We start from the raw sequence: 13,589 nt of genomic DNA, 5'->3' as shown, positions 1-13,589 counted from the left end.
GCAATGATAACTGGGAAATGTATACTAGGCAGTGTCTGCTCAGTTGAAATTGGGGTATATTTACAAAGAAGAAGGTCAAATTTTATATCTTAATAGAGCTTGCTCTCTGTAGCACAGGAAGGCATGAGTAGACAGGTTATCTTCCACTTGTCAGTTTTCAAAACTTGCCTACCTATTTGATGAGTGAGAGGTCAGACATATCAATAGCTGCAAATTATGGCTTTCTCCTTTGCTTGGGCAAGTGCTAAGGAGTTAAAGATCATGCTTCTAATGTACAGGGTTGGGAATTGTGGTGAAGAAGAGGATCTTGTTCTGGAATTCTGTGGTGGGATGAGATTATGAGAGGTTGGCCTGCACATAATCCTTTGGAATAGAACTCACTCTACCCTTAGTTAATTTCTTCTTGCGAAGCGAATGTGGTTAAAATGTTTGGGTGGAAACATACTTCTCAATGATGTTCTCATCTCCGCCCCCCCCATCCCCAACTTTTCTAATGAGTAATTTATAATTAGTTAAGCTATGATTTAGGATTCTAGGGTGGGGATCACCATGTACTTAGGGTCCCCTTCACCACACTGGGGGAAGGATGGAGGACAGAGGAAGTGGGATGGAGCCAGGTCACATCTTCCCAGGAAATATGCTTTCTGTCTGCTAATCATTCCAGGCTGATACCCAGGATATGGGGCAGAAGGACTTTTACACATGCAGGTACCATTAGCACATGACACTTCTCTCTCCTGCTTTAGCAGTCATTGCCTTCTCATAGCAGTGGAAGTCAGGTAGTTCTGGTCTGATCCTGGTGGGGGAAGCAACTGTCGAAAGGAACAGTCTGGTAGTTGATTCTGGTCTTGATTTCTTCTGCTATACTGCTCACTCCTACTAAAGATGCCCCTGAAGCTGCTGGAAGCACAATGTGATCCTCACTGTGTATGACCAGAAGTGGAAGAAAAGGCTGGACTGTTCTCAATTTTTATTATCCAGCTTCAGTATAAAGAATGTAGATTGGGCTTTCAGGATGGATTTCTGGCCTCTGAAGACTTTTAGAGATGTCTTAAAGTACATAGAGTGATTGGTGGCATCTCTTATGACAGTTGCATTATATAAGCAAAGATTTATGGTGGCAAAGTATGGTCTAATTTGGAGGTACAAGACTGCAAATCAGTCTCTATCCCTTCCTACCTCCCTGCCTTCCTGCTGCTTTCCCTCCTTTCTGCCTGTATTCTTCTTCTTTTCTTTCTTTTTGATACTTATTGAGGCATTATAATGTGCCAGGTGCAAAGTTAGGCACTGTGGTGAAGTCATGGAGACTCCCTGATCTCATGTACTGTGAAGAGACAGACTTAATCGAAGAAATAAAGGCTAGGAAGGATATGGGACATATCTAAAAGAACTTGACTTAGTTTGGAATTATGGAGAAGAATTCCTTGAAGAGATGATACCTGGGCTAAGGAAGGAAGGATTCTAAGCATAGAGGAGAAAGCAGCATCCCAGGCAGAGGAATAGCTCTGGAAATGACCTGGAAGGAAGAAGGAGCAGAGGAGCAGGATTAAGGATAAAGAAACATGAGATGAAGCCAAGACCACCAGACTGTCCAGGGCTTTGTAAGCAATGGGAAAGATTATTTATTTTACCTGAGTGCATTAATTCATTCACATAGTGATTATTCAATATTTAATAAATGCCAACTATGTGTCAAGTGCAAAAAGAACATTTGTTCTCATGGAGCTTACCTTATAGTTGAAGACAGATGGTAAAAAATATATGTATGTAAAAATATATCATGTATCAGATGATGACATGTGAAGGAACAATGGCAATTGCTAAAACAATTTAAGGGGAGGTTATGGGGTGAAGTCGGTGGCATGGGGTTAGATTTGTGTTTAGAAATCTCGTTGGCTACATCTCGAGGAAAAAAACCTGTGATTTTGTACATGAGGTGTTTAAGAATGGGGGCAAGGAGACCTGCTTGGAAATTCCTGACTCATCTACATATCTTTAGACTACGGTAGTGGTAGCTGCAACCCTAAGGGAATACACCTTGTGGGAAGGTAAGCATTTACAGTCAAATGCACTGTCCTGAGGACTTTGTGAGAGACTGAATGAGTGGCGATGCACACCTACTGACCTGGTGAGACATTCGCTCAATTACCTGACATGAAAGTGAGATCATGACTTTATGTCTTGGCATGATGAATTTGAGGTACCTTTGAAACATCCAGTGGGGTGTAATATGGAGTTGGGTGTGAAAAGTCTTGTAGGAGATATCTGGCTAGCTTATAAATATATGACTGAGTTTGGTGTCAGGTGGTAACTGAAGTCATGGCCATGAATTAGAGTGATAAGAGAGGGTGTGGATTGAGAAGGGGTAGGCACCAGGTTCTGAGGCACTCATCACTTAATAGGAAGTGGTGGGCCAGAAGAGAGATTTTCAAGGAGGAACCAACAACAGTGCCAACATTGGTTAAGGCAAGAAAATGTTCTTTAGCTTTATCTGTTGATTCAACAGGTATTTATTGATGGATCCTGTGCCCGTCATTCTTCTAGAATCAGAATTAAGAATCAAAGCCTCTGTACTCCCATACATTCTAAAGGGAAAAAGAAGTATGGAATACACAAATGAAGTTAGAAAAAGATGATGGAGTGGGAATGACATTTTGGACAGGGTGGCTGGTGTAGGAATCCCTAAAAGGTCACATTTGAGCAGTTCCTAAATGAAGTGAAGGCAGAAACCATGCAAAAATATAGGGGGATGTGCCCAGGCATTGAGATCTCTGCGTTGAAGGACCCTTAGGTGGGATTGTGCTTAGGAATTTTGGGCAACAGCCAGAGAGTTATTGTGGCTGGAGAAGAATAAAGGAGATGTTTGGGGAAATAGCCAGCAATGAAGGCCCTTTGAAGAGAAGGGAAGCCCTTGGACACTCAGTGACATGGAGATGATGAGTTATTGCTGCTTCAGACAAGGGATGGATGGAGAAGCTGGCCTGGAGTTTGTTGAGGTGGGGAAGGTGAGCGGAGAGTGTACACAAACTATCTGGACATCTCTTTGAAGTGTGGGAGCTGGAAGGGAATGAGGAGAGCACCTTTCACTTCTCTGTATGTGGATTTGAGACTGCTCATTCTGGAACACAATCCTAGAATGGGCATTTGGAGCTACAGGCTCATCTTAGAGGTGAGGCTCCTTCTCTCCTGGGTCTTAAATAGTCCTACCTACCCCACACTTCCCTATAACCTTCTTCATTGCTCCTGTTACTTCCTTGTTCCTGAGGCTGTAGATGACAGGATTCAACATGGGTGTGAGGACTGTATAGAAGACAGATACTACGTCATCCTGGCCAGGAGAGTGGTAAGATGCAGGTAACATGTAAGTGTAGACAAGGGGCCCATAGAAGAGGTTGACGACTGCCAAGTGGGAGGAGCAGGTGGCTAGGGCCTTCTTACGCCCCTCCACAGAGTGCATCCGGAGCACAGCTGCGAGGATTAAGGCATAGGAGGTGGTGATGAAGGCAATGGGCACCAGGAGGACCACCACACCCGTCACAAAGAGCACCTGCTCATAGGCAGCCGTGTCAGCACAGGCCAACCTCAACAGTGAAGGCACCTCGCAGAAGAAGTGTGCAATCTTCTGTGAGCCGCAGTAGGGGAACTGCAGGGTCAGCGCAGTCTGGATGGAGGCGTTGAGTGACCCTCCCAGCCAGGAGGCAGCCACCAGGAGCAGGCAGGTCTGGCGACTCATGAGCAGTGGGTAGCGCAGAGGATTACAGATGGCCACGTAGCGGTCATAGGCCATGAGGGCCAGCAGAATGCACTCTGTAGCCCCCAGGAACATGAAGAAAAACATTTGTGCCCCACAGCCTCCAAATGAGATGCTTATCCATCCAAAGAGGAAGCCTGCTATCATCTTGGGAACAGTGACTGAGGTGAAGAAGATGTCCAAGAAGGATAGCTGGCTGAGGAGGAAGTACATGGGTGTGTGGAGCCGGGCATCTGCCCAGATCAGGAGGACCATGGCAGTGTTGCCGGCCATGGCGAGTGTGTAGATGACCACCACCATGCTGAAGAGGAACAAGTGCATCCGGCTCTCATTAAAAAGGCTGGTGAGAACAAAGCTAGTGGAGGAGGAATGGTTCCAGGTCCTTCTGACTGCCTCCTGCTGAACTTCACTGTGGGGAGGAAAGTGAACCGGCTCACCAAGGACTCAGAAGCGTCCACTCTGAGTCAGAGAGAAGGTGATAGATGAAGAGCAGAAAGTGACTGGCAAGGCTGGCTAAGGGGCTGTGGGAGTTCTTCCTAACAGTCTTGCAGATTGCTATAGGGTCGACATTTTTTCACAATGAAAAACTACTATAACAGGCATGGTATTCAGCCAAAGCAGTGTTCAGAGGGGAACTTACACTCAAAATGCAAATGTTATAAAAGAGGAAAGACAAACCAATGACCAAAGTTTCCATCTCAAAAAGTTAGAAAAGGAACCACAGTGCACTAGAACACCTTATGTTTTTATAAAAATATACTTAGCATCCTTAGCAATATTTCCAGTGAATAAATAGGCACACAGGAAAAAAATTATAAAAAGGAAACATTTACTCTAATGCTTAGTCTGAGGAGTAGATCCACACCTATATGAATTATATGGTTCAAAATTCTTCTTTTCTGCCTGCCAATGTAGGAGATGTAGGAGACACGAGTTTGATCCCTGTGTTGAAAAGTTCCCCTGGAGGGAGAAATGGCAACTCACTCCAATATTTTTGCCTGAAAACCCCCAGTGGACGGAGAAGCCTAGGAAGTACAGTCCCTGCGGTGGCAAAGAGTCAAACACGACTGAGTGACTGAGCATACACACACATTTTTATGTACTTGGGTATCCATGTGATGCATTTCTCTTAGAGATAGACGAGAGCCTGTGACTGTGGCAGACAAAGTGTGCTTTATCAGCTAGCAGAGCCATGCATGGCCATGTTTCTCTTGTCACTTTGTCCCTCAGGAGTCCCAGATACATTCATTGTGTTCAGAGCTTATAATCGTTTTTTACATGGGTTTCTGGAAGTATATTGTTCTCATCTTCATAACCGTCACCTCGTTTAAATGGTTTCCCTATAGCTAAGTCTTATTATCTTAGTAAGAAGATCCCTTTTAAATTTTTGATAGTAAATGGTCTTTGCGCTAAGTATAAACCTGTAGATGCCATGGTAGGAGTAAGTAAATCAGTTTCAATGTTTCTCTTAGGAAGGCTCTGAGGCTTTAAAATTCTCTCTTGTTAAATTACATTTATTCAGGCAAAGTTAATTTCAGTCAATGTCAAGCTATGATGGCAAAGATGTCATCCTAAGGCAATTTTAAAAAGTGTAGACAAGGGTCAAACTCAGACTGCTTATTCTGCTATAAGTGAGCCTGCAGGGAGCTGCCCACCAGACAAATTACCAGAAATATTGAGTTCTTCTGGATTCTTAGTTCCAAATGTCCCAAATCCTAGGAAATGACTTGAATTCTGGCTTGTATCTCCAGTCTTGAGTTTGATAGCAAGTGATTTGAATGAAGAGATTGAAAGGAAATAAATTGAACTGCCTAGTGTCCTATTATGAGCTGAGAATATGGGAGAATTTTGGAGCTGGTGGACACCACTGGGTCACCAAGACTGGGCTGGAGGCGCCACAAATTTCAGAGGCATGCCAGAGATGTGACAAATTATAGCTTTTATTTGTATGTCCTTCAGAATCACTAGCAGGGCTGTACAATCTATTACAAATTTACAAGTTTACAAATTAAGGGCAAGCAGTATGGGCAACCCAATGCGTGGGTTCCCAATGTGTCCCAAGTCCCCTTAGTCGTGTCCCTTTGCAACCCCATCAACTGTAGCCCACCAGGCTCCTCTGTTCATGAGATTTTCCAGGCAAGAATACTGGAGTGGGTTGCCATGCCCTTCTCCAGGGGGATCTTCCTGGCCCAGGGATCGAACCTGCATCTCATGTCTCCTGCACTGGCAGCCAGCTTCTTTACTACTAGGGTCACCTGGGAAGCCCATATAATCTATGGGAAATCTGTATGTCCTGTTTTCCTGAATCTAATCCCTGGGAATGGGCCCTGAGCACCTGTGCTTCTGAAACCTCCCAGGCTACTCTGATGTGTGATCTGAGTTGAGACCCACTGCCCACATCTCATGGTTAAATGTGCAAAGGAACTTAGAAGACACAGCTTGCCTTGGGTCTCACTGTATATCACAAGGAAAGCCTTTCCTCAGTGTTTGTGCTGGCTCATCCTGCTAAACCATAGGGCTCTTCTAATCTATGGCTTTAAACTCCACCATTTCCAGGCTGCTCACACTGGACACACACAGATCCCTTTCAGTTGAATCAAATATACTCAGAGTATAGCAGGTCTTGCTCCCACAGCCTGTCTCTGAAGCTGAACATGAGAAGTTAACACTGTTAAACCCAAACATTCAAGATGAGCTTTTAGTTAAGATATAACACACTGCATCTATTTTCTCTGTTTTACAATGCTTTGTTTTCTTGATGGCTCACAGGACAGGAAGAACTGCTCCTCTTGAGGGTTAGCCAATTCTTATACATAGTAAACAACTTGCCTGGGAGAATGACTCTGATGTGAAAACCAACCATCTGCCTCCAAATATCAGGATTCTGGAGTCCAGGACACTATTCCTATGCCCTGAATCACCATCGGGCCATGTCCCAGACAATGAGAGATTACCCCTGTCGCCCAGAGCCTCCTGATATTACTATTCAATGTAATCCTACACTTTCTCAGTTGCTTACCCTGCCTCACTCAATTCTTCCCACAAAACCCAGTGAACGCATAAGGCTTTGACTTACGCATTCCTCTCACTCCTCCTGCCTTCTGACCAACCTTAGTTCTTTCCTGTATGGTCTTATATAGTGTGGCATTTTCTCTCCTCATGGGAACTGTGAAAAGCAATCTTTTCAATGGTGATGATCTCCTGATCTGTTCTTCCCACCATTCCTTCAATAAAAGTAAGATCTCAGGTATATTTTAAAAATTCCCTTAAAGAGTGTTTTCTCATGTTGTCCCTGTTTTGGCATCTTGCAGGCACAGCTTGCATTGTTTGGCATCTCACATGGCTCAGCCTCCATAGATTCTACAGCTGTAAAACATTCCCATTTTTGCAATGGGAAAGCAGCATGAGCCTTGGTCAATACATTTTTTATTTTCTAGGTCAGATCCCAACTTTTCTCAGTGTTCTAGAGTAGGCTTTCTCAACCTGGGCACAACTGGCACTTTAAGGCGGTCAGTGCTGAGGGAGGGTGCTGTCTTACGCGGTACAGGGCACTTGGCAGTGTCCTGGACTCCTCCATTAGACGCCAGAAGCATTGGCTCTCCCTTGTGGCAAACAATAGTGCAGACATTGCGAAACTGTCCCCGGTTGGGAAACTCAGCACTAAAATTCTACTATCAGTTACCTTTCTTTCCATTCCCGCCCATTCCTCTAAGGCAAATGAAAAATAAGAACTCACATGTGTAGAACCTGCAATAATGCAGATATGATAGAATGTCTTTTGCAGGTTTTACCCAGTTTAAGCCATTGTGCTTAAGGAATTAGTCTCTGAAGTCAGGCAGCTTAGTCCCAAGCTTCAACTCCACCATTTCCTAGCCCTGTGACTTGGACAAGCTACTCAGCCTTAGGCTCCTTATCTCAAAAATTGTTGGAACTATTGAGAGTTTTAAATAATTAGTACACATTTAGTGCTCTTTGGTAATAGTCTTGGCATTAATAGCAGCTGAAACTTAAATAGCACATTCTTTCTGCCTATTACAATTTTTATAACCTTATCTTCCTGTAAAACGGATCATAAAACTCAGTTCTCAGGGTTATTTCAAAATGTTGAGTAAGAAAAACGTTGAGAGTGTGTCTTTTGCATAATACATATTCAATAAATGTTAGAACTCTTCCTTTCCTCACTTAAGCAAATTAGTTTTGCAAAATAATCACATAGTCAATACATGTACCTGCAAAGAGCCGCTAGTCTCTTCCACTTGGAGATTTACTTTCCAAGGTTTTCCTCTCAGAAACTTTGGAGGGGGTTCTGTTTGTTGTGATAGGATGGGCTTCTTCACTGCACACAGAATCTCCCATCTTGGTTGAGAGTTACCTGTAGTGACTGACTCTGTCCTTTCCTTCTTTGCACAGAATGTGGTTCACTATCGGCAATGTTTGTAGGATGTGTGGTGAGTATCTGAAAGAAACACACACTTATCCACAAAACACTATTACCTCTGTGGCCATCCTCTGGCACAGCCATCTGAATTTAGTGTCTGCTCTGTGGGGCTGTGCATGAATACCTGCACCCAGAGATGCTTCTTTGGTTGTCCTGACACTGTTCATTATTTTTTTCATGACTGTTTCTCAGTATTGACACAGATATCTGCAATGCAGTGTACGCAGTGAATGTGTGATGTGTGTGTGTGTCTCAGAATAATTGAGGGTGATTCTTTTTCTTTCAAGCTGTTCCATGGAGGAAGAGGATATTATTTTTCTATTCTTTCATCTTCTAGCTTACCTAGATCTGAAGTAGCACCCAGCAAACATTAAAGAATTACCACAATGAACAACAACAAAGAAATCCTCAGTGTAAATGGTCATTTCATGGTGTTGGCTAAATATAGCCTAAGGCTTTGTTTTCTCCCTTATGATTTTTCTGCACTGATATGATTTTTTTAATTCCCTTGCAGTGTGACTGATTTTTCTTTTTCTTTTTATAAAGAACAGTCCTGGATTTTACAATTTAAGAGGTCTCATTTTTGGAGATGAGTGGTGTAAACAAACAAACAAACAAAAACAACTTCCAGTTAGAGATTTTAAATGCTGCAAAGTTTTACATGAAGGGAGTTGTAGAATTGCCTTTTATCACTTATGGGGCTGCATAAATGGAGGTAAAAGTTTTAAATTACTTCCCCACCTCTCCATCTCCCATTTCATCCCCCTACTCACCTCACATTGTCCCAATCTGCAGTTTCCATCAGGAGTCTCAGTCTCTTGTTGACTTTTTTCCTCCCTAGGCTCCAGGCTGAGGTTCAGAAACCAGGGCAGGTCCTTTGTGGAGTCCACCTAGAGAATCTGAAAGCTGAAGCTTGAAATCCACCTCCTTTCAACAGGGCATGCCAAAAGGCTTCCTGCTTGCCCCCTAGAGCCCTGTCTTTGCAAAACTTATCATATCGACCTTTACCATGATTAGTGTGAGCTGTTGCCTGTTCCTAGTGCTCCTTCCAGTTTCAGAGTGCCATGACTGGAAAGCTTTTGTAACTACATTTGCCCCATTTTCTCATCCACAGATGCAAGGATTGCACAGTCCGACGTAGGCCCATTCTCCTGATTTAGCTGTGCTGTTGAGACTTGTAGGATGTATGTCCTGAGAAGATATAAACTGCTTAACCCCACATTACAAAGAAGGTAATGATATTTAGAGTAATGGTTTCCAAATCTGTCTACGCATCAAAATTATCTGGGTAGCTTCAAAATACCAGTGCCTGTGCCTCATCCCCAGAAGTGGAGATTGATTTGGTCTGGAATACAGCTGGATTGTTGGAAGGTGGTGGCTCAGAGGGTAAAGCCTGAAATGTGGGAGACCTGGGTTCAATCCCTGGGTCGGGAAGATCCCCTAGAGAAGGAACTGGCAACCCACTCCAGTATTCTTGCCTGGAGAATCCCATGGATGGTGGAACCTGGTGGGCTACAGTCCATGGGGTCACAAAGAGACATGACTGAGCGACTTCACTTTCACTTTTCACTTTGAATAAAATACTTTAAATAATACTTTCCAGGTGTTTCTAATCTGCAGACAAATCTGAAAACCACCGAATTAGGGATTTCACAAACATGCCAGATATGCCAACAGCTGGCAGCCAGATCTCCTTAGACCAGAGGTGGTCCCTGGATCAGCAGCATCAGTCACTGTCAAAATGCAAATCCCCAGGGCCCACTTCAGACCTATCCAATTAGAAATGTTGGGTGGTGGCTCAGAAGTCTGTTTTCACAAGCCCTTCAGTTGGTCTCATTTTGCTAAAAATTGAAAACCACTGCTGTAGCCCAGAGGTTCTCTGTAATCCAGAGGGTGATTTTGCCCCCCCAGGGGACACATGTCACTGTCTGAAGACATTTTTGGTTGTTACAACTAGAAGGAAGAGTGCTAATGGCATGTAGTGGGAAGAGGTCAGGGTGCTGCTGAACATGAGTACACAGGGCAGCAACCCCTGCAACAGGGAATTAACCAGCCCCCAAATGTCCATAGTGCCAAGAGCAGGAAAACTTCTACTGATCGTTCTGATTTCCTGGGTGATTTTTGCCCAAACGTATGTTCCCTAATGGTATTCCTATAACAAGTTCCATGGAGCAATATGATGAACGGTGCATGTTATGGCAGCTGAATGAGGCTGTTGAGTGGTTAAGTGAATGGAGAAGACCACCAGTCATGACAGAAGTAAAGGGATGGACCAAAGCTCATCCATTTGACTAAAGGAGATGCTTTTGAAGCAGTGAAAATTCACACCTATTTAGAGCATCAAAACAACCTCAGCCTGGGTTTTATAGGATGCAAACAAACATGGTCAGGCATTTCCAAAGCAGTGGGCAGCTTGGCACAAACAACTAATTCCACTGATGAATATTTGAGGTTGTTTGATATACACCAAAACATTGGTAAGTGTGGTTACTCTATAACACAGGGATGGAATTGGGCTTTCATGGATATAGTTCAGGATTCGTGAGGGAAAAACTGCCACTCTTGCCATTGGCCTCATTTATGGACAAACTTTCTACAGTTCTGCTGATTTGTTTGATGCTCTGTAATTGTGGCCAAAATCTAAACTTGGTGTCAGGGAGACAACGAATGACTAATTTGTGAGCAGTATCACCACCTGTTGAGAGAGGTCAGGGAATAGTGATGGTGAGAGGAGAGGTAAGCTTGCTGGGATTTCTCAGCCAACAAGAGTTTACAAGCCATCTGTAGACACACATGGCTTTAATATTTCTACCTACCGGCTTACTGTGTGCCAGGATTGGGCTCAGTGTGCTAAATGTATATAGTCTACATAGGCTTTGTTATATGTGTTTTACAGGGTAGAAAGCCAAGATTCAGACATGGCAGATGCCAGGCTGATAGGTTCAAACTCAGTCTGACCTGAAGCCACTACTTGTGGCACCAAGCCATTTTGTTTAGACAGCTTTCTGACTGCTCTCTGAAATCTCACAGCTCCAAAATTTGTGTGTGACTGGTCACCAAATGCCAGCCTAAATTCAAGTAATTACTTTTAGAAATGTCAGTTGATGTACTTTAACCTTGAGCCAAGAGTAGTAGTAGCAGTGTTAGTGGCTAAGTTGTGTCCAACTATTTGTGATCCCATGGACTGTAGCTTGCCAGGCTCCTCTGTCCATGGGATTCTCCAGGCAAGAACACTGGAGTAGATTGCCATTCCAACAGACTCTGCTCAAATAAAACCTGAGTGGATCTATCCTAGAGAATGTTCTATAACCAAACCACTTTTTTCTACATCTGAAACTAACATAATATTGTAAATCAACTATACTGCAATTTAAAAAAATGATTAAAATACCTAGGTAGAAACATCAAAAGAAACTGCTTACATATGGGCAGGAGGAAAGAAGGTGGAGGGTGACTAAGACCTCCTAGTTCTCCTCCAGACCAGAACTTTAACAAAGTCCCCATGGTTAATGAATGTAGAATGAGGTGGATTATAAGAAGGTTGTCCTGGAAGAGAAGGCTGTTTATTTCTGAAATAGCTGATTGAGGAAGATTGTGACTCTCCATCCTTCAGGATATTTTTACATATTGGTGAGCAGGTTCCTTACCTGTGCAGATACCTGAGTCCCTGCAGTTGGACAGGATGAGTTTTCCAAAACTGAAAGCTTTAATTCTCTCCTTGTTGGCTCCTAAATATTTCCTGGTTTTTTTTTTTTTTTGACATGTAGGCAGTTAAGTGGCTTCAGAAAGAAGATACAATCTATATTGAAAAGAATTGTAAGTAAGAGCAAATATCAAGATCTGGGATAAAGTTCATGGTTTCTGGACATGGGGGGCCTCTCTGAAACACACACACACACAAATATTTTCTTAGCCATGATGCAGTGTCTTCAGGGCCTTCAGGGCCCCCACACTATTGTTTCAAACCCTTATATACACAGGGTACTTGTGGAGCAGGCTTGGGAATTGCTGGTTAGATCAGCGCAGCATCATTTTGGTGTCTGAGGGAAACTGCTCCCTAGTCAGCAATTAGAGATATAAAGAAGCATCTTTTCTCCCTTCCTGCCTCCCTTCCTTCCTTTCTTCAAAATATTTACTAAGTTACTGGGGTTACAGCTGGGTGTTTTTTTTTTTGGTCCTATTGTTCTGAAAGTGAAAAGTAAAAGTGTTAGTCAATCCGTCGTGTCTGATTCTTTGCTACCCCATGGCCTGTAGTCCACCAGGCTCTTCTGTCCATGGAATTCTCTAGGCAAGAATACTGGAGTGGGTAGCCATTCCCTTCTCCAGGAGATTTTTCCAACCCAGGGATAGAACCCAGGTCTCCTGCATTGCAGGCAGATTCTTTACCATCTGAGCCACCACAGAAGCCCTGTTGTTCTAATGGGTTTTTATTCCTCAGTTCTGAAAGGAATCAGAATGGGAAGCAAGCTAATTATTCTATCTCCCATTTTATATTAGATACAACCTATTTAATTTAACTTTATCCTCGTAGTAATCTTATCATGTAAGTAAACAGATCATTGTTTTACACATGAAGAAACAGAAATTCAGTTAATTAGCTTAGTGCTTAAGGTCATCTGCCCAGGAAGTGTCAGATCTGGGGTGTAAACCAGGTCTAGATTTTGGTGAAGCCTATGATCTTTGTCTACATGCAGCCAGCATGTGCTATGTGTAATCTTCCAAACCCAGATTAATATGAGGGAATTTAGGTAAAGTTAACATGCATGGACTCCCATAATGTGGCTGTTTGGTGGTTATGGCTACACAGGTCTATTAATGTGCACTTTGTCAACATTACTTTTAAGTGAGAAATGGAATAATATTGTTTTATTTTTTTAAAAGTATATGGCCTTTGTCCTGTTCCATTGTCATATTTTCATTTATACTTAAAGTGCTATTGGGATCACCATAGCCAAGACTATAGAGTATTTTTCTTTGGTATGCTTTCTCTATTCCCTTGTATTCCTTTCTACCCCACTGTGGCTTTTCTGTCCTCAGCTTCAGCCATCTCCCCAATCTCCATCATCATGGCCTAACCTTAGATCCAAGGATCCTCAGATTCAAGTATCCATCATGACCTAATCTCATCATGTCAGTGCAACAGAACAGACCAACAGTGTTTCATACATGCTCTCTGCCCAGGGATTTATTGGTGTGTATCACATTCAGTCCCCCTTGACTGAATAATCCACATATACATGACTCGTGTAACGCTGGTCTGCAGCTAAAGTCAGGGAAATCCCCATTTACTGCTTTGTACTTGATTCTCTGTGGTTTTTCTTCTCTCGAATGTGACTTCTCTCATTATTTATCTAACAATACTTATTAAGTATCTCCAAGGCTGTGCTTGTACCGAATGAA

General features: G+C 43.0%; 1 protein-coding gene and 1 pseudogene across 1 annotated transcript; both read right to left on the bottom strand.

Annotated features, from left to right (window-relative positions):
• Positions 1-618: 618 nt before the first annotated feature.
• On the bottom strand, positions 619-2,137 carry LOC147369248 (cytochrome c oxidase subunit 6B1 pseudogene; annotated as a pseudogene).
• Positions 2,138-3,193: 1,056 nt separating this feature from the next.
• On the bottom strand, positions 3,194-4,429 carry LOC147369247 (olfactory receptor 2T27-like). The gene has a single exon (XM_086413814.1). The coding sequence runs from the start codon at positions 4,070-4,072 to the stop codon at positions 3,194-3,196; it is 879 nt and encodes a 292-aa protein (XP_086269940.1). The 5' UTR covers positions 4,073-4,429.
• Positions 4,430-13,589: the final 9,160 nt, after the last annotated feature.

Source organism: Bos grunniens, chromosome 7 (assembly GCF_055505025.1).
Source record: "Bos grunniens cultivar Pamir isolate PY7600 chromosome 7, Bosgru_T2T1.0, whole genome shotgun sequence".
In the NCBI taxonomy this organism is placed as follows: Eukaryota; Metazoa; Chordata; class Mammalia; order Artiodactyla; family Bovidae; genus Bos; species Bos grunniens.
The sequence above is the reverse complement of the archived record's forward strand: the minus strand, read 5'-3'. Positions and strand labels throughout refer to the sequence as shown.

Excerpts from the sequence above, each read along its gene's own strand:
- LOC147369247 (XM_086413814.1), bottom strand. The coding sequence starts at position 4,072 with ATGCACTTGTTCCTCTTCAGCATGGTGGTGGTCATCTACACACTCGCC.